General features: G+C 37.3%; 2 protein-coding genes and 1 long non-coding RNA gene across 3 annotated transcripts in view; 1 reads left to right on the forward strand and 2 right to left on the reverse strand.

Annotated features, from left to right (window-relative positions):
* Positions 1 to 18,801, forward strand: part of LOC118331624 (Golgi SNAP receptor complex member 1-like) — a 20,440-nt gene extending 1,639 nt beyond the window's left edge. Inside the window, exons 4-9 of the mRNA XM_035666684.1 lie at positions 252 to 359; positions 543 to 634; positions 2,783 to 2,857; positions 17,662 to 17,691; positions 17,853 to 17,935; positions 18,280 to 18,801. Coding sequence (XP_035522577.1) covers positions 252 to 359; positions 543 to 634; positions 2,783 to 2,857; positions 17,662 to 17,691; positions 17,853 to 17,935; positions 18,280 to 18,404 — 513 coding nt within the window. The 3' untranslated portion in view covers positions 18,405 to 18,801. The remainder of the gene's footprint in view (positions 1 to 251; positions 360 to 542; positions 635 to 2,782; positions 2,858 to 17,661; positions 17,692 to 17,852; positions 17,936 to 18,279) is intronic.
* LOC118331625 lies at positions 14,011 to 14,768 on the reverse strand. The gene is made up of 4 exons (XR_004796891.1): positions 14,682 to 14,768; positions 14,503 to 14,604; positions 14,274 to 14,375; positions 14,011 to 14,100 (listed from the first exon to the last, which is right to left on the reverse strand). It is a non-coding gene; the product is annotated as an uncharacterized LOC118331625 (long non-coding RNA).
* A 953-nt stretch (positions 18,802 to 19,754) lies between the features above and the next one.
* On the reverse strand, positions 19,755 to 20,852 carry LOC118331766 (trafficking regulator of GLUT4 1-like). Its single transcript, XM_035666843.1, has 3 exons — positions 20,227 to 20,852; positions 19,861 to 19,987; positions 19,755 to 19,768 (listed from the first exon to the last, which is right to left on the reverse strand). Exons 1-3 carry the CDS (start codon positions 20,626 to 20,628, stop codon positions 19,755 to 19,757), a joined length of 543 nt encoding a protein of 180 aa, XP_035522736.1. The 5' UTR covers positions 20,629 to 20,852.
* Positions 20,853 to 21,198: the final 346 nt, after the last annotated feature.

Genomic DNA, 21,198 nt, shown 5'->3' on the forward strand with positions numbered 1-21,198 from the left:
TTGAGTTATCCTTGATTTTTATATAGTGAGAACTACTGTTTATTTTCCAGGTTGTACAGACTATTGGAAAGTTTTTTATAATACATTCATGTTTACTTAGAAATACGTTTTACTGTAGTCTGTTATCATAAGTTATCATCTTCCCAAGTTATTCAAATTCTACTGAGTTGTTTTGACAACATTTACTCCAAAAGAATCATAGTTTTTATGGCTACTTGATATTAATTTTATTCTTTGTTCCTTTTTTACAGCTTACAGCGGTCAATGACAAAATGGCAGAATACACAAACACACCGGGAGCTTCGTCGCATAACGCAGCGTTGATGCACACCTTACAGAGACACAGAGACATTTTACAGGTACATGCAGTTACTTCACTTTCACATGCAGTTTGTATTTACACATGTATGTCGTTTTAAGTATTTTGCATATTTACAAGAAGAAAGATTTGTGAAATATTAATACATTTTTGCTTAGCGACTACCTGTTCTGTCAATATTATCCTTTTGCTGACTTTTATTTTATAATGTTTTGTCCTATAGGACTATACTCATGAGTTCCACAAAACCAAAAGCAACTTCTTCAGCCTGCGAGAGCGAGAGGACTTACTAGGCTCTGTTCACAGAGACATTGAGTAAGCACCTTCATACATCTCCTGACCATAAAAGACATTGTTTTTTATTAGCAAATTCAACGTTATCCTCAAATGGTTGTCTTTATTCAACATGATGTTTGCCTGTCTTGTGCAGGATACCTGTTTGGATGTATGTCATGCAAAAGAGCTACTGATAAAAATTGACAATGCAAAACACCGCTGCTAGAGTCTCACAAGATCTAAGAAGTTTGATATAAAACGTGAAAATGTCCTGATGTCTTTGGACTGGCTACCAATTTAATAGTTTTTCCAGTGAAAAGGAAAATTGTGATGCAAAAATTATTATTGCCACTAATTGTGAATCATACTGCAATCATAATATCTGTCAAAACAATCACAATATGATTGTTTTACAATATTGTGCAGTTAAAAGTGTTAGGTTTGTAACTTGTGATTATTTTCAGTATTGATTTATCTATTAGTTTTTTTCTTGATTAACTGTTTACACTATAAATGCTCATTACAAGTCCCCAGAGCACAAGGGGATCTATTCAGATTGCTTGTTTTGTGCAGTGTCAGAATCAAAATATATTCAATGTATTATGGCAGAAACCTGCTAATGTTTTTACATTTGAAAAGCTGGAACCACTGAATATTTTGGCATCTTTGCTTATAATATTACGACCATTAATTGATGGATTGTTGCACATTAATTTTCATATCAAATCTTGGACAACTTCTGCTGTGTCATCCTTAACCAGGGGGAGGCACAAATGTCCAGTTTATTGTTGAATTCCCCCACCCTTTGATAGTCTCCATTTCTTCTATCATGTGTCATCCTCTAATAAGAGGCACCTCCTTTTATCAGCTGATCACCCTCCCTCTCTCCGTCGGTCTCTCTCTCACTGTCTGTATGTCTCTCTCTCTGGGGATATCTTTCCTAAGTGCATTCTACAGTAAATCAAACCACAAGGCTTTCATTCAGCCAAAGCGGAGGGAGTGTGGTTACATCTGGCCTCTGCCTGATACAGAGAAATGCTTTATCAGGGGAGGAGATGTAGAGCAAGACAGAGAGAAAGAAAGAGGGAGACATGGTCCTGGTCTGATGTTGACTGATTCAAAAAACGAGAGTGAATTGTAATTATTCTCACAGAGATAAGAGGTGTGGAAGAACAGTGAAGGGAGAGGTCAACAGAAGAGGTAATGGATGATGAATTGATGATCAGTCCAAATAAGGAGGGGATGGTGTAAATAAGAGATGGAGGACAGAGTTGTGGGTTAAGCAGAGCTAATCACTTAAAAGCATTAACGCAGGAAGTACATAATCAGCATCCAGGCATCAGTTAAGAGGAGGCAGCGAAATACTACTTTCAGATTAAAGCAAAGACTTGTTTTTTATTCTGTTAGCTAATTGCAAAGCTGCAAAGCTGAAACTTGATTACGGAGGGTGAGGTGTTGCTTTTGGTTTATGATGAAACAGCCAAATAAGTTAAACTACCGGAACCAACTAAACCACCAAATAGAGCCAGATCTCATGGGGAATGCATACATATTCGAAAATAAATGTTAACAAACCTCAAAGAACTACATTTGGCCAGGATAGTTATTTGACAAATTAAATGTGATATTTCTTTTAAAATGTCACCTTTTGTTGGCTTTGTGTGAACAGGGTTAATATTAATGGTCATGAAAACATGTTGACAACATTAGAGAGACCATTTTGAATTTGCAGACCCAATTAAGGACATCACTGATGGGCACCTATAATTTTCAGTTGACCAATAATCAATAATCTACTATGAATGAATAAATGATTCATGAAATTTTGGTTTATTTTACTGTATTTATGACTTTCACGACAAAGATGGCCCTGTTCGTGAATGGGAGGCTTATGAGGGATTATGCCCTCGTCCCGTCCGTTTTCTCTTTCTCTCAGTCTCTCTCTGTAATATAAATATTTTTTTCGTGGGGGCATCGGGTGTCCTAGTGGTAATGATTAGTCCATAGTTGCATCCTAGCCAGGTACCTTTGTTGCATGTCACATCTCTGGTGTTTCCTGTTTGGATCTCTAACAGTTTCTATCAAATAAACACAAAAAAGTGTTTCATTTGCTGTATCATATTACTGTTCAATTCAACCCACAGATCAATCATTTGATGTCCCTCTCTCTTCTGTTTTCTTACTCAGGTCCTACAAGAGCAGCTCAGGAGTGAATAACAGAAGGACCGAGCTCTTCCTGAAGGAACATGAGCATCTCAGAAAGTAAGAGATTTCTTAACAAACAACTTATCACTGGAACAGAAATTAATATTTGTGTTTTCAAGAAGGCCAAAAACGTTGTCCTAAATCCCTTCCTTTTTACTGTATAGTTCGCCCTATTTACTTTTCACCATTTTATTTGATTGTTTGAGTTCTGAGCGTGATGTTAATGCTCTATACGTGGTGCCCTGAACATTTTCCACAATGTAATGAGAACATAAGTGGAGTTGTAGATTGTATCTAGTTTTCTATTGAACGTTTATCTCCATTAAGGCAATGACTCCTCTGGTATCAGTGCATGTGGAGATGTGCATGAGGTGTCATTTCCATAAAATGATGCACCTACAAGTTCTTAGAAAGCCCGTAATATATTCCTTATTATAAAACAACGTAGCCTTTGTTCCAAAACTAGCATATGAAGGTTGTTTAGGAACATGTTGGGTTACCTGGTTGGGACTGAGTGGGCAGTTTGGTGTGAAATATGACCAGTACACGTGTTTCTGTTTGTGTGTGGTTATGCGTACATGCACATCTCCACGTCAGTGGTTTACTGGACATGTTGTTAATCATGTTTGTGGTTGATAATAGATTTCTCATGCACTTTCACGTGACTGCACTCAAACAGAGAAAGATTAACACAATATAAAATGCAGAAGTAAGACATTGTGGTGAGAAATAGGTTTCAGAGATAATCTACTGGAGGAATAGAGACCATTCTTCCAAAATATATTTCCCCATTTGGTGTTTTGATGAGTGTTGTCGAACACTTTGTTCCAAAATGTCCCATAAGTGAGGTTAGTTAGGTTGAGATCCTGTGACTGTGATCTTACAATTTTCAAATCAGGTCACATTATAGCTGAGGCAATGTGGAAGTGTCCCATAAGGTATTAGGCTTCTTCTGATTATTAAATGTCATAGCTTTCCATAACTGTGCACTGGGGAAGATGTAGGCAAAGACATTATTGAGTTATATTATGGTAAATACAATATTTAACTTTTTTTTCTCGTACTAGAGGCTGAAAATTAGAATAACATGTCTATATGTGCAAGTGTTTGTGGTTATGTGTACATGCACATATGCATGTCTATGGTTTCCTGGACACTTGTTCATCACGTTTTCTTGTGGCTGATATATTTCCTACGGACTCTCATGACTGCACTCAACCAGAGGAAGGTTAACAGACAAAGAAAATAAAAGGGCTGAAGTAAAAGAGAGGATGTGGTGACAAAAAGGAGCAGAAGACATCAAGTGAATCTCAGCTGCTCGCAGCAATGTGTCCATCTTTTAATATTTTGTCCGATACTCATATTTACCTAAATGTTGACTAAAGTTGTATCTGACTATGGCTCCCCTGACTAAAGATTTTCCTAGCTGACTAGCAGTTGTTAGTCGTAGCACATTTAAGATATTAATTATTATTATTTAAATATATATATTTTAACAGCTGCCTGTTAAATGATGAACGGAAAAGGCAGTAATGAATCTGAACAACCAGCAAAGAGACTGAGCTATAGTTCATTTATTTCAACACAGTATGACATCATACAAATCTTGTTCAAAACATGGAATAAATAACTTCTAACTGCACAAAAACAAATACTGACGGACTTATCGACACAATGGATGATGTATAACGTTAACAGTTACTTACAAATTAACTCAAATTTAACAAATTTGCTCCTCTTCCTCCGTTTGATGCGTCTCCTGACGCTGCCTGAACCCACCGTTTTTTTTTTTGTTTTTTTTTTTCAACTAATGAGAAGTGGCTCGACTCTTCTCAGCGACTAACAATTAAGTCGACTATTAAGGAGCGGCCCTGTATTTGACACAACAGCTGTACAACCTACCTACTACTGTCAAAAGCTACTTGATACAAATACTGCTTCAAAAATATTATGTGTATAAACTTAAATTATAGATGTGATATGAAAGAAGGATTAATTGGGAAAGTGTGACGCGATCCACTAGAGAGAAGATATGCTAGTTTGTTTGAGTTGTTGGAACTACACACCTTCACACACCTAAATTTTCACTGGTATGTGAGAACTGTACAGCCCAGGTCTTGTGAAGGGTAGCCGCACTGCAGCACCAGCAGGCTGAGGTGGATACAGCAGAGTAGAGTTCACTAAAGAAAGCATCAGATTTTAGTCGGCTTTATTTTAGTCGGCTTTATTTTAGTCGATACTGATGCATTAAAATATCTCTCTAGTTATTAGGTTTCTTAGTAAAGTATTGGGCTACCACAAGCCTCCAGAACAACTGCAGTGCTTCATGTTATACATTATAGTTCAAGTCTGTAAACTGTACTTGAGGGAAAGACGCCATTATTCCTAAATATATTCCTGATTTGTTTTGATGATGGTGGTGAAGAGTGCTGTCTAACACTGTGAGAGAGACTGTGAAAGCCACAACATATGATTCGTAGAAAGTCTACCACTTTGGTCCAGACTGAATTATCTCTCTCAATTATTGGATACATTGAAATACAATTTTGGACATGATGAGTAGGGGATGGGTCCTGATGATTTGGTTAATGTTCAACCCTTTTCCACTTTTCATCACGGTCACTATGAAATTTTATATCCAGCAGCACTGCGGCTGGTGAACAATGGTCTCAGTGAAATTGATAGCATTTTTAAACTGAGAGCCCTTCTCCCAAAGAGCTTCAAAATGGCAGATTTATCATGTTTTGTTTTTAATGTAGTATTTTTAGCATAGTTCATTTCCTAAACATAATAAATTATTGTAAAATGTTAACATGTAGTAACTTATGTAGTAACTTATTACGTATTGTAATTATATGATTCTCAGTAGGGATTTATCCTATTCACTTCCTAACCCACCTTTATACAGTATACTCCTTATATAAACCAAATAATAAAAACTCCTTTTTCCTTTTACTTCATTACTTACAGTAAAAACTATCACAATCACCAGCAGTGAGGTAAGGTTTGGTCAGAGTAATATAATGTAATCCTGAAAACAGATTTCTTATGCATACATGCATCTTGTACATTCTCCTCCACAAATAATTGTTTCCCATTTAGATTACCATTCACCTAAATTAAAATAAATAAATATTACAACTACGGTGGCGTTTTAAACAATGCCAGAGATTCTCTTAATACGTACAGTTACGTATACAGCACCATGTGTTTTCAGCTATATTTATTGTGTTTAGTTGAAATTATTGTGCTTGATAACTTTTTCACACCACTTACACCACCATATACAAGCTGTGTTGTTAGTTGTCAGAGGTGACACTTTCCAAGGTAGTTCAGTAAAGACAATAAAACTGTAACGTCAAACAAAGTTTATTATGAGACAAAGACACAATTGTAAAGAAAGGTAATAAAACTGAGGCAAAAAAAGATTTTTAAACATGACATCTTCACTGATGTTATGTCATATACAGTAGTAACATTTGTTACACAATGTTGCTGTCATATTGGCACTGTGGTCCATGATCCTTTCAACTGGGAGAGAAAGAGGTGGAGAAAAGCACACAAAGTCACAGAAACAGTAACAGTAAAGTTAAAAGATAATGCCTGTGTGCTTGTAAATAATACGCCTGCAAATACAAAACATGTACTTGAACACATCCAAACTGTGTCATTGTGAAGACTCACCCTTATGTTAGTTAATGTTGATATTGTTCCCAACACCAAAGCCTCCTGAGTTAAACCCAATCCCTGCGTTGCTTGCGTTGCCGATGTTTATTTCAACTCCTTTGCCTCCTGTTGATTTACAAAGAAAAACAAATTAAATAAAATCACATTAACTGTTATTTTTTAATGTGCATATTCTAGTCTTATACATCAGTCAGAGAGCACGAAAGCTACAAGCACCTTCCCAGCTATACAGGACACAGGACTTACCATTCACATTGCAGTTGTTCCCAACGCCAATATCTCCTACATTGTCTCCAACCATCATGTTACCTATGTTGCCAATACCTATCTTGACTCCTTCTCCTCCTGTTACAAAGAATATGTGTAAGTGTTCATACTGACAGTTATGGGGGGAAAGGTTGGATTGTTTGGCAAAAAGTTTAAACTTGATCAACATTTGCTACAGTGCAATGTGAGGTCATCCAGCAAGGCCAAAAAATATAAATATTGTTGTAAAATATATATTAAAGGTTATATATGGGATGTAAAATGTTAATATAGCAGCAAACATCTATTTTCTATCTAAATATATAGTGGAGTCCTGAAATGACTTCCCACTGCCTTTGCCTGTGACTCTGTGAAATAAGGGTTTATTTTTACCAGACGAGTGTTGGTGATTGTTGGAAAGTCTGTGGAAAGACTACAAAAAGTTTTGTATATAACCTTAAAATGTCAATATCCATGTGAGTCTCAAATCAAGTGTCAGTGGGTCTGTATCAAAAAACCCCATACAGTGTTTTGCTGTCTTATAAGCCTTTCATTACCAAACTGTCCTTCCTGGATTATTGTTCAATGTTGAACTAACTGTATTACCTGAGTACCAACGCACTGCTGTTTTCAGTCTGTATCTAGTAACAAAACAAACATCATGAATGTGTCCATGTCTGCCAACTTCTCACCCATTACATTACAGTTGTTCCCTGCACCAATGTCTCCTGTGTTGGCTCCAGCATTCATATTACTTACGTTGCCAATATCAACTTTGACTCCTTTTCCTCCTGTTGAAATACAATGAATGATAAATCCTAAAAAATCCTATATACTTACATGTTGAGTGTACAGAATGTAATCTTACTACAAAAGTAACAAACCAGAAATCATAAATGGGCCCATTTTTATTAACTTCCCTACAATATGACTCGCAGTACTCACCGCTCACATTGCAGGTGTTCTTTGCACCAATGTCTCCTTCATTGTCTGCAACAGTCATGTTGGTTATGTTGCCAATATTGACAGCTTTTCCTCCTGTCAAACCCAAAAATAATAAATAGATGTAACCACATAGCTGTTAATCGTACTGCACAGATGATTCAAATATTTGAACATGAGTTGTGGGTCAGTAATCAGTAACTGCCCACTCCATATGAGACACAGACCCTTCACATTGCCGGCATTCCCTGAGTCTGTGGATCCAGAGTTGTTTCCACTTCCACATCCTGTGTTAAAATAGAGAATATAAAAAAATAAAAACAAATTCCAACAATGTTCTGGAAGTGCAATGCTCAATCAGTGGAATATGAGACACAGGACTCACCACACCCACTGCAGGTATTCCCTGGAGCAGTGGATCCAGAGTTGTTTCCAGTTCCGCATCCTGTGTTACAAAAAAGTTGTATAAAGCCTTTTGTGGCTCCAGAGGGAGCCGGGCAAAGTCTGATAAATTGTCTCATGTAATGTCACTTGAGTCAGCGTCAGTTAGGACTGACAACTATATGTTGAAAATAAAAAGAATATAGCCACTACAACACACCTGAATCTCTGACTGAACTGTTCAAATTGCATTTTTGGTGCAAACAAGAAGAATAAAAATAAATAAGGATTATTTTGATCCATTTCAAAGAAACATTCCAAGTCCAACAGTATTATGAAAGTGCACCGGCACCGCTAAATTGATGGATTATGCTTTTAATAGTATGAGACACAGAACTCACCACACCCACTGCCGGTGTTCCCTGGATTAGTGGATCCAGAGCAGCTTCCACCTCCTGTGTTACATGAGTTGCCAGTATTTGAACCTATTCCTCCTTTTGTATTACAAAGAATTTGAACAAGAAAAAAAAAATTAAATGGATATAAAATAGTTCAACATCACGCTTTCTGCAGCACTGATACCTATGGAAACTATAAAACCTGACATCATCAACAACAACAACAGAGGTTGAACTCACCACTAATATTGATGGCATTGTCAGCACCAATCTTCCCTGTGTTGGTCCCAACAACAATGTTCTTGCTGTTACTAATGCTGTGTGCCATTGTTCCTGCTCAAATCTACAGACAGACAAAAACTTAAAAGAAAGTACTTTTTATAAATACACATATTTTACAGGATCAGCTGAGTCTGAGAACATAAATGTAAAACTGATAGAAAAGATAATAAATGTGTTTTAAAAGTTTGATGTTGAAATTAAACAGAGAAACAGACACATGCAGTTATTATCTTACCTCTGGTTTGTCCTGTACTTGCTGATGTGAGGAGAGAGGACTGCAAATGTGTGTCGATAGCTTTTGGGGACGAGAACTTCTTTGTAGTAAGGAGGTGTTGTTTTTTTTTTGTTTTGTTTAACACAACGCAAATTCTCCCACAGAGTCTAAAGGGGGTTTCATGTGTAAATGCTGCATCAGCTAAGTTTCATATCATTTATCAGTCATTTTGCATTTGATTTTACAAACTACATTATCATCATACAAACATTATTCATACAAATATGCACAAATGTAACCAGAAGAATGTAACAATGTACAATGCCATTGTAACATTGTGACTTATACAAACCCAGGAAAAGTTAAATTACATTTAAGAGCTGTTCGAAATGTTTGGTCGAATTATTGAGGAACGTTCGACTTTGGGGTGTGATCTTAAAGTATATTCTGTTAATGTGCTATAAAATTGTGTTGTTTAATGATTCTGAAAAATCTGAATCTGTGAATAGTATGTAAAAACAGAATTAGTGTGAAATCTACATATGTGAAAATCTTCTATCTAAGATAGTAATACATAATAATATGTATACTAATACATTTAATTGCCTTAAACATCACTCTGTTGATATATGCAATATATTATGAGTATTGTGGTATTTATTTTAATCATATCGACATTAACATTTTCACTGAATTGGAACAGTCAGATAATAAAATATATATTTCAGTTAGTTTTATATATCATATACAGGTCCTCTATAAAGCAATTAGCTGGACTCAGTAGTCAAACTGTGTCACTGTCTACAAGTTTGTCCTTACAAGTCATTTTAAGTGTACAGTTCAAAGTTTGAATACATTTGATATTGTGACATTAATCACTTTTTCCATAAAGAGTCAGATATCATCCTAAACACTGAACACAGATATAAAGGAGCTGCAGGAACTTGAATACACCTCAACAAGGCTTTATTTTCTTATTTAGATCATTTTCTATAATTTTCTATTTTCTTTGCTGTATCTTTGTAAAAGTAAAGCACCTCATAGATCCAGAATTCAACTCATCCCCAAAGAGACCGTTAGGTGGGTCAGTAATATCAGCTGTTTGACAGACTGTTATAGAGCTGGGTGATACGACCTAACTGTTAAATCTTGTTTAATTTATTCTCTTCTCCACCTAAACTTAAAGTAAAGAGCAAACCATTCACACATGTTGGTGTTTATAGATTCAAGGGTCTTGGTGCAGCCACTTTATTGCAGAAATTGCACAATAATTTGAAACTGGGATACTTATTTTTTGAAAACCCAACTACTGTTTAAACTACATCACAAAGACAAAGCAACATTGAAAACTATTTTATGATGATGTTAAGATGAAGGATGAAGAATATAAATATCTGAAGGCATTGAACATCTACAACATGTGTAAAGAGTATTCAGCCAAGACAGTAAAGTAGATGGACTTGTTTTTATTTGTACTTATTTGACATTTATCTCATTAATGACGTAATCATGAATTTAACTTTTTTTTTTAATACTTACTACTACTACTTCTAAGACATTTCAGTTACATCACAAATTGTACATCATTTTTAGAAGAGTTGTCCATCTGTTGGGAGGGCCATTTGCTAAAAGGAAGAAAGACAAAGAGTGTGGTTAAAGTACAAAGATTGGTGAGTAAATTGTGAAATAGTTTTACAATGGTGCATTTACAGGAATAATTAACACATAAGGATGTCATATGCACACGTCTGATCAGGGCACACTGCCAGATGCTGGCTAAATATGGAATTGGGTGGTATGTTTGCTTCACTCACCAACAAACAATAGTAATCTGTTCAGTGGCTGATAAAATTTAAACCTTCACATTTGGCTGGTGGACAAAAAAACGTACATTTTGCACCTGATACTGTGTTTGATGTGGCAAATATATCTCTGATCATTCTTCTTACCTCAGCTGATGTTAATGCGATTTCCTGCACCAATGGCTCCTGAGTTATTACCAACTGTAACATCAGCAGTGTTGCCAATTTTGGAACCATCTCCCATTCCTCCTGAGGGTTGAGAGAAGGATCAAAAGTTAACAACAGAAACTCACATTTTTGCTGTAAAGATGCTAATATCTGAACATTTATGAATTAGAGATAAACTGTTAATACTGTAGCAATATCAGGAATAACTCACCTTTTATATCATAGCTGTTGTCTGCTCCAATACGTCCTGAGTCTGTATTCTTTCCTATAACGGTGATGCCGGTGGTGTTGCTCAATTCAGTATTTTTTCCAAGACCTCCTGTGAGAGTTGTCATTAGAGAAAGAGATTGTATGAAACTGTCAAGGCAACCTGACAGAAAAGTATATTCACACTCATACTTACCTTTAACATCAATTTCATTGTTAGCGCCAACCTTCCCTTGGTTGCTGCCAATCTGAACGTTCTCGGTGTTTGCAACTTTCGACATTGTTCCTGCTGAAATCTAGACAGAGATTCACTAAAAGGAAAGTAAATTTAGTGATTGTCATAAAAATGGGTCTGTCATAGCAGCATTATAAAATGCTGAATAAAATACAAGATAGTGAATTTGTTGTATTTAAAAGACAGCAGTTGACTCAAACATACAGCAGAGAAATTATCTTGGTCTTACCACTGGTTTCAGTTGTTTGTCCTGTGTTATGAGGTGAGCTTCTTGAAATGCTTTTATAAGGGTCCTGAACATGCGTGCTCATGTCTTTGGGGGTTTAGGAGGAGGAACTTTCTAAATATGGTAAACAGTTGTTTTGTTTCTTCAGCAAAACTCTTTTGTTCCCCACAAAGTCTGAAGACCTTTTTGTTGTAATTATCACATGTCTATGTTACAGTACTGGTGAGCCCTCTGCCTCCTGAAACATCTACTACTAAACAAGTGTATTTTACATTTCCTCCCCTCTTCTCTGTTGAATGAGTAAAGTGTCCTTACAGTGTGGGTTATTTGAAACATTAAGCAGGTTATATAGCATTTACAGATAGCTTCATCAATCACAACTTCTGATTGTGTTAAGGTCTACTTAACGTTTGTGTGATGTGCGTTTTGGTATTTTCCTTCTACTTGATCACAGATTCAAACACAAATAGTAACATCTCTTTACACCTACAATACTTGCTGTGTCGTGTTATTTGTTGGACTACAGCTCTCTCTGTATCTTTTATCTTTTTTTAATAAATTGGCTGGTTTAAGTGATATTGTATAGCCAACTCTGGTATTCATTGAGCGTGTAACATTTGAAATGCAGTAGGATTCTAACAGTCAAGTTCAATATGAATTACTTTCAATGTCATCATACTGAAACCACTAAACCACCACAAGTCACGATGTTGAGTTTTGACATTAACCTGAACCTGTTTTAGCGACTGTCTGACCTGAAGCTTCCCTTTCAGTTTGACTTTGTTGCAGTCATGATCTAAAACGTGTGACTCAGCAATGTGGTGACTGGGAACTGACTCTGACTCATAAATCAGAAGGATGAGGATTTAGAGGGACTTTACATAAACAGACCAAACCAACCATGTACAGCTTTATGATTTAGCATTCAGGCGACATATTAAGGTCACATTTGTTGAGGTCACTATTAGCGCAAGTTTTTTTACTGTGGTTCTTTGCCCTTGTCTGCTGTTTCTTGTTCCTTTTGTTTCGCTATTGTCCAAACTTCTCTGAGAGAAAATTATGTTATTAGTGTGTGTTTTTGTGAAGGTAACATTATGTAACAGAGCAAGACAACACCAAGTTCTTTAAGTTGGTTATCTTAAACTTTAACTTCCTTTAATTTAAAATGTTTCTTTCCATATTTTAGTGGAAGGGTCTAACTTTGCATGAGCAGCTTATTTAAATGATCTTATTAAAGCCACGAATGTTATTTTTTTATTTATTTTTCTTTTGTATGATTCACCTGTCAAGCTTCTTTTTGAAATGTTGAACTTAATAACATCAGAGCATCAATCACAGCTCTGTCCATACAGTATATGTTTGGATATAGCCCCACCTTGCTGCTGCTGTGTCGTAATACACCAGTTCACTAGCCTAATAACTCTCTTCTTTCTCTTTATTCTTAATTTCATTCTGTTTAAATCGCTGTAACACACAAAGATACAGGCACTAATTCAGAGGTTGCAAATTTGCCAAATTTCTTAATGGAGACACTGTCACAATTTGCGATCTTCCAAATGATTATAGTCCCGTGTGGTGTTCAGCTACTGCTTAAAGGTCTAGTGTGTAACATTTAGGAGGCTCTGTTGGCAGAAATATAATATAATATTCATAGATATGTTGTTATTAGTGTAGAATCACCCAAATAAAGGAATTGTTGTGAGCCGTTTTTATCTACAGACGCTGCAGGTTGCCAAGTTGCTAGCACCTCTGTGTGGCTGTTTTTTGTCACAACAATGCTTTGAGCTAAATACTAAAGTCAGCATGTTAACTTGTTCACAATGACAATTCTGATGTTTAGTAGGTAAAATGTTTACAATGTTTACACGTTAACATTTGCTAATTATCACTAACACACAAAGTCAAGTAACACGGTTGTAGTTAAATTATTTGCTCAATTCAGGTTGACCTAAATTTAATTTTTAATCAATGAAAGTGGCGTTTTGTGACTCCTGTCAGTGGTTCAGACCCATGTGAGAACTCACGAAACAGACGGCTGTGGTAGTGCTGGCATTTTTTCCCACAACTGTATATTAATTTTTCTCAACCGAATGTCCGTTATTCCTGTAATTCGATTATAGACCGGATTTATAATATTTGTTGAAAGCATTAATCTCAGTCTTTTATGCAGTTGATCACAGGATTGATACACTGAGATGGTGGGCTGGTTTATCTGGGGCCGGTCAGACTGTAGTTTCACAGCAATGTTTTGATTGATGTCAAACTTATGATATTACTTAAGATTACTGATGTGTCTTTCACACGTTCCCAATTCTCAGCTTGAAATGAAGAGAAAACGTGATGTGTTTAAACAGTGAAATGAAACAATACAAAGACATGCTGCATGTTGACTTTATTTTCATTTGTATTTAATAATAAAGCTGAAGAATCTCAATGATCTTTGCTGCTGTCAAAGTATGAATTTAACACAAATATTTTCTTTATAAGTCATCATTTTTAGCCAATTGAGTTCCTAAAAGAGAAAAAGAGGTGGAGAAAGAAGGCAGAGCAAGATAGAATAAAAGTCACAAACACTATGAGGGATTGTTGATTATAAACAATCAATGGATTAAAAGACACAAACATGTTATATGTACGTTCACACATTCAATATTGTGTCCTATGTGACCAGTAAATCCTTCTTACCTCAGCTGATGTTAATGCGGTTCCCGGAACCAATTGATCCCGAGTTGTTACCAACGGTCACATTTCTGACGTTGCCAATGTTTGACTTGGCTGGGATTTTTCCTGTTGGAATACCAAGAATAGAAGAGATTGAAAGCAGTTAATCGTGCTCAGATATGTGCTGTGATGACCTCCAAACATGAGTAATGAATCAAAAATAAACCACAGCCGTATGAGAAATATAACCCACCTTTCACAGTGTACTCGTTCCTTCCTCCAATGCATCCTCGGTTTGCTCCAGAAACATGAATGTTACTGATGTCTCCCAGGGAGACATTTTCTCCAATATCATCTGTACATCAGAGAGGACAGTGTGACCCCACACAAAGACACTCAGAGCCATTATCAGTGTGCAGAAGTTAAACTTACCTTTAACATTGTACTCATTCTCAGCGCCTACCTTCCCCTCATCGCAGCTGAGGGAAATGTTCTCGTGGTTGCCAGTGTTGTTAGACGCCGGTCGTGCTGATATGTAGACGGATGAGCCTAAAAAGATGACGAAAAATGACGAAAGAAAGAATGTGCTGTTGAATCCCATGTTCACACTCTGCAGCTGTGACGCACAGACTGTCTTATCACATCTGGGACAGCGTCAGCTTAATGTGTAACATATTAATGTAAACAAAACAAAAACATGAAGAGTTAGAACCTGACACAGGTAGTGTCTGAGATGGTTGATCTGTTTAAGCCTTTCATTAGGAATGGTCATATTTCCAGAAGTAGGCAGTAGACTATCAGTAAATTGTTGCAGTCTCATGTTCCACAGGGAACGATGAAGTTTAAGTAAGTGAGGTTGATCTGAAGAAACAGCACTGTGCTTTGTCAGGTATCCTATAATGGTGTGATCATGTCTGTAATGGACGAGGAGGACATTCTGATCGGTATTTCAAAGAGGTTTTATCGATTCAGCTTATGCCCTCATTTCCACAGAATCTAACAGTGTTTGTTACATCAGAAACTTTTCAATACCAAAACTGGTCGCAAATAAATGTTCACAGGCTTAAAGAGATCATTTTCAAAAAATCAATGTAGCAGCTGTGACAGCGTTACCCTGATATTGACATGTGTAGAGCTGCAAACGATTACTTAAATTAGCCATTAGTTAATCAGGTCTTAAAGTAAAAACAAAGCCATTCAAACACGTGTTGGTGTTTATTGATTCAAAATATTAATTTTGTGTTCTTCCTTTGCTTTATTATGACACACCTAAATAATACCTGGTGCAGACACTTTTGTTGCAGAGGTTGATAATAACTTGAAGAGAGATTATAAATTATATTAAAACCAAACTGCTGGTTAGTCGGTTTCCTGATAAAACCAACATCACAACAGACAACAGACTTCCTTTCCATAAATTAATATAAAATAAATAAACAATGTTTGGGTAAAGGATAAAGAATATAAGAACATTTTCAAGGCACAGCACAGAAGTACAGAAAAAGTGGAAAGAAATTGTAAATAGTCAGCCAGAGACAGTATCATACAACATTTAGACAATATTTTCACTCGTACATTCATCTTTGCTGATTTAAAATCATGAATTTTTCCTTTGTGAATACTTTGGTGCATCATTTCTAAAAGACTTGTCCGTTGGAGGGCTATTTCTTAAAAGGGAGAAAGACAAAGAAACTGAGAAAGAATAAAATACACCACACAAGATTGATGAGAAAATTCAGATTATATTGTTTGACAATGATCCATTAACAGGAAAAAATAACACTCACGGATGTCATTTATTTATATATATGATGTGTTTAAGTGTAGGTTAAAGCCTTTTTACAGTATTTTAACATTATAAATATTATAACATACTGTGCTGTTTGTTTAGTAGGCGTAGAGGGCGATGCCTTTGCTGTGACTTGTTTTATAAATTGTAGATAAGAAATATGACTTATAAAAACCACAAAACCACCAAGAGTTTGAGTTGTAGTTGTAGTTTGAGTTGTCTCTTAGGGTATTTCTCTGTCTGTGGTGGCCAGACACACCATTTCTCTTGAAAATGGAATTACTGTGTGTTAATTCATTTTGTAATTACCTGAGTGGCTATGTGGTGTTTGTGTAGTGGCAGACAGCCCTGGTGTGATTCACAGTGGTCCATTATCTCTGTGACTGTAAATAACCCTCGCCATAACTAGCTGTTCATTTTCTCATCCACAACAAACCAGACATGTTCCCGTTAAATGGATCCTCCTGTGGCTCAATGTCTTACAACTTGCCACGACTAAATGTAATTATTGTTAGAGAAAACACACTTAAAACATTCAGTACCGCTCTGCTTCAGACTATACGTCAGACTAAAGTCACATGCTTTGGTTTTGTCAAGGATGTTGTTAATTTAGAGAGAATTACCCGCGAACGTACTGCATAATTTAGGGTCATACCTTTTTTGTCTATTTATTATTGTTTGTTTAATAAAGTTAACTTTACTTACTTGTAAAGCTTTATACTTGCAGTGCCTGAAGTGCTCTCAGTCCTACTCAACCTCCTACTGTCCCCCTCAGGCAGGTAGACATCTGTAGCAAATGTAACTTATTTTTGAAGCTTTAAACTTGTTGCCACAATGACACCCACAAGCCAAGTAGGCCCATAAATCTGGGTTTATAAACTGCTGATCAGACGACTGTGTTAAGTAAGTAGGACAGAAGTTTCATGTGGAAAAGGCCGTAACAAAGTAAAGAGAGAACATAAACAAAAAGCAAGAAGCATCCTCGCCTGCGGACACAGCCAGCTAATAAAGAATAAAGAGAAATAGCAGAGGACAGCAGTAGATAGATGATGGGAGAGGTGGACGGATAGATGGAGGAAGTATAAAGCGCAGTATTGATTTTTTGTCTCCAGTAGAGTCCGCCAGGATGCACGCTGCTGCCCTTATATGCTCCGCTCAGCTCTGGACTGAACACAGCAGCTGTGTGTTCAAGCTCACTGTCGTCCATCTATGTGTCTGTTTTGCACCTAAAACAAATAAAACGTCGCTCATTTTACCATCCTGAAACATGTATATATGTGTGTGTGTGTGTGTGTGTGTGTGTGTGTGTATTCAGAGCAGTTTTATTATGGAGATTAATTGGCTACTGCTACATGGAGGATTGACCAATCAGATTCTGACTTTCCCATTAACCAGCACTTTCTTCTGTCTCACAGGAATCACAGGAAGTGCTCTTTTATTGATAATAGACCCAAAGAGCTGTGTGGTTTCATGGCCCGGGCTTTCCCTGTGCACTGTAGTATTATTTCATGACTCGGGAGAAAATATATTGAGTATGTTTGAAACTATGATGATTTTATGTGTGTGATGTGTTTCAGATTACTTACAGTCTTTTTTTTTCCTCTTCTTTTTTCCATTTCACAGCTCAGATAGTCTTATTGATAATGCAATAAGGTAAGTTTTACTGCCCCGTTCACTTTCCTCCTCCTCCTCCTGTTACACTCACTCACACACCATAAGCAAACACAGCACATTTGGGTCTCTTAAAAACATTCAAACCAAGTTAATGTGATGCTTGTGAAGACAGCTATACAAATCTCTCTCTCTCTCTCCAGTATCGCCATGGCTACCAAAGAGAACATCACATTTCAGCGTGGGATGCTGAAGTCCATTCAAACCAGGGTCACAACTTTGGCCAGTATCCTTTTATCATTGTAATCATTTGTCTTTTCGTCCTTTACTTTCTCTCTGTTATTATGTTTCCCATGTACGGTACATCATTTAGCACAGAGAGTTGTGTCTGTGCCGGAGTAACCACAGCACATATGGATATGGAGCAGGATAACGTAACCTCACTTACAGTGAAAGCTACTATGTCAGACATTAGACCTACACCATTAGGCTCCATTTGTTCTTTTTCCTGGTTGCGTTAGGAGCCCTGCTGATGTATTTCCCTCTGCTGCTTTCTGTTTCTTACTCACTGCAAAGAAAGGGAAAACCCTTCTTAATTATTTTCCTTCACCGCGCATCCCCACCCCTCAGATCGCTTCCCTGCCATCAACAGTCTCATCCAGAAAATCAATTTGCGCAAGAGGCGGGACTCTTTAATTCTAGGTGGGGTGATTGGCGTCTGCACCATACTCCTGTTGCTCTACACTTTCCACTGATGCGCTGGCTGTTTCTTTAAAATATTCATTGTAATTCAGTAATTCAAGTATTTTTCATGTTTTTGTAATGTTCTTCCTTCTATTGTCATTTACTCTGATTAAAACAACACTTTAAATAGTTAAGAAAGGATTTTATTTTGAAAAAAGAAAACTATATCAGTAAAAAAAAGTCTTAATTGAAAGTGAAAGGGTTAGAATTTATTTATTTTCTGAATTATTATAAAATTTCAATTTTGAAATGTATATACTGTAATGCTGCTTATATCCTATCCTCATAATTTTAACTCTTTCTAAATGTATGAAGTAATATTTGATTGGGATCGTGTACTGTTGATGTCATACTTCTTTATATAGTATCGGCGTTGCCTAATAAAAATAAAGGTGATGAGCTCACTTTCAAGTTGGTCATGCTCATTCAAGTTTATTTCAGACATGCAGAACTATGGCACAGTAAACCAGTCATACAGTATAAATGTATAAACATCAACATCAGAGTGCCAAGAACAGTGCATACAGGGAGAATAAACCCCATTCATATCTTGCAGTATATTGTAAACGTAACGAGGTGTAGAGATCCAGGCAGTTCAGTGGAGTTTCGAACAGGAATCTGCTCAGTTTTTATCATAATAGCACGCAAAACAAGATATCACACTATGACTACAGTTAGGGCATTGTTGTGATAAACGTACATGAGTTTTAAACTTTTATGTAAACAGTGTATGAAATCAGTTTATACATCTTCCCACAGCCACAGAAGTCCCAACAACACAAAGAGAAACAGGGCAGGCAGTGGCGGCGTTACAGACTAGAGGTGCACTTCTTTTTTTTTTTTTGTCTGACCACCTGTTTTTATACATTTGTCACGATGGTATTCGTCATCTTCATTATTTTTTAGGAAATCCTCATATGTAATGATGCCATTTTTTTATTTTTAATAAGCAAATGTAGTGCCATCCAATTATCTGAGAGTCAGGCAGTTCTGTGTACTTCAGTGCACCACTAGTTTGGACTATGAGTAGTTTACACTTTCTCCACAGAGTGATGATCCGACACTACAACTGTGTGCAGCCTTCATTTTCCTTCCCTTTTGTTCCTGAGTTTGTGGGGTTATTGGGCATGAACATTGCCGGAAAAATGGAAACGGCCAGCGATTTCTTTCCCTTTCTTTCGTCCATAGCAGAAAAAGCAAAAAGGTTGTACGTTTGAGTCTCTTCGGCTTGTTTTCAACTCAGACTTTGTGCTTTTTCATCTTTTTTTCCTCCTCTCTCTCTCTCTCTCTCTCTCTCTCTCTCTCTTCTGTGCAATTTTGAGATCAGATGAAGTTAAAGGAGACTCCTTCCATCCCTCAGTTCACTGCTGGATCTCTGTGAGACAGAGAAAAAAAGAGAAATTAAGATGCACAAGTGTACACCGAGCCTTGTGAGTGAGTGTTGGTTTTTATGTCTTTCATCCATACCTATTGTTAATACTATGAAGATGATGACAGCCACACCCAGCAGTATTGCCAGACAGCTGAGCAGCATAGACAGACGCCCATACTTCCTTGCTCCTTCAATATCTCCTGTATGGAGAACAGACCTCGACTAATGGAAAAGGAGATGATCAACAATTCATTATTTAAATACAACAGAAGCACCAAGGCACCTGTAGTGTTTGAAAAAAACAAACAAAAAAAAAACAAGATTACAGCAGTAGAATATACCCAAACATCTGAAGCACAGATAATAATAATAATAATAATAATAATAATAATAATAATAATATAAATCTACTTTGTGTTATTATAAATACAATTAAAGCTGTAAATAATCGCATCACTCACCACATATGCGTACCACAAGGCACACATGTTAAGAGGCACGGCGGGGCAGAAACAGGACAACACGGCGAGCCAGAGGTAATTCGGGGGTGCGGACCCGGGCGGCACAGGGGAGGGAAGCGGGCCCAGGCTGAGCCGGGACGCGGACTTGGGTGGGGTCGCCAACTGCCCGATGGAGCCCGACTTAAGCGGCGATCTGTGTCCATTCTGGTCCGCGTCCAGGGACCGGACGCTCCCTCTGATGTTGAGGGAGAAGGAGTCGGACGGCTTGATGTTGCTCTGCCCGGTGGGCTCGGTGGTGGCGGTGCTCAGCAGCTTCTCCTTATCGTGGAAGTTGGTGGGATTGGAAACTTCCCTCTCGCCGAGGGCGCTTTTCCCAAACGCAGCGTCAGTGTTGATAGCCATCACTGAAAGATAAGAAATCTCCAAGTCTTATTCTCTGTCTGACCGAGCCGCTTCCTGTGGATAGAGATGCTGAAGAGTCCTCCTTCAGATGTTCTCCATTGGGGGTCATTAGATTAAATATTATAAATTCAGAGATGCCTAATACCTTCAAGGCAACCTATTTAATTAAGCAGTCTAACTCCATCAAAATGTCTTATTGATGAGCGAGATGTTATTGATGTCTGAGTCCCTCTCGCGTTTAGTTGGCGGTAAGCATCCGGACGCACGACTTGCCCCCCCCCCTTTATTATGTAGTGAGGTATTACCGCAACCCTTACATCTCCACAGAAGATCCCCAGGCCTGCTTATCTGCTTATGCACCGGGCGAGGCGTGTGACAAAGCAAAAACAACAATTAAACCTCTTCTGGAGTGAACGCGCGCGGTGCGTAAAAGCTTTCCATTTACGCACAGGGGCTTCAGCTGGATCAGCATGTAGGGCACCCACTGCACAGTGTGTGTGAGGGAGAAAGAGAGAGAGCTGGAGAGGAAGGAAGGTGGATGATACAAGGCTTTCTACACATGCACGCCCT

The sequence above is a fragment of the Morone saxatilis genome, unplaced genomic scaffold (genome assembly GCF_004916995.1).
Source record: "Morone saxatilis isolate NCDOM2014 unplaced genomic scaffold, NCSU_SB_2.0 Contig20, whole genome shotgun sequence".
NCBI lineage: Eukaryota > Metazoa > Chordata > Actinopteri > Moronidae > Morone > Morone saxatilis.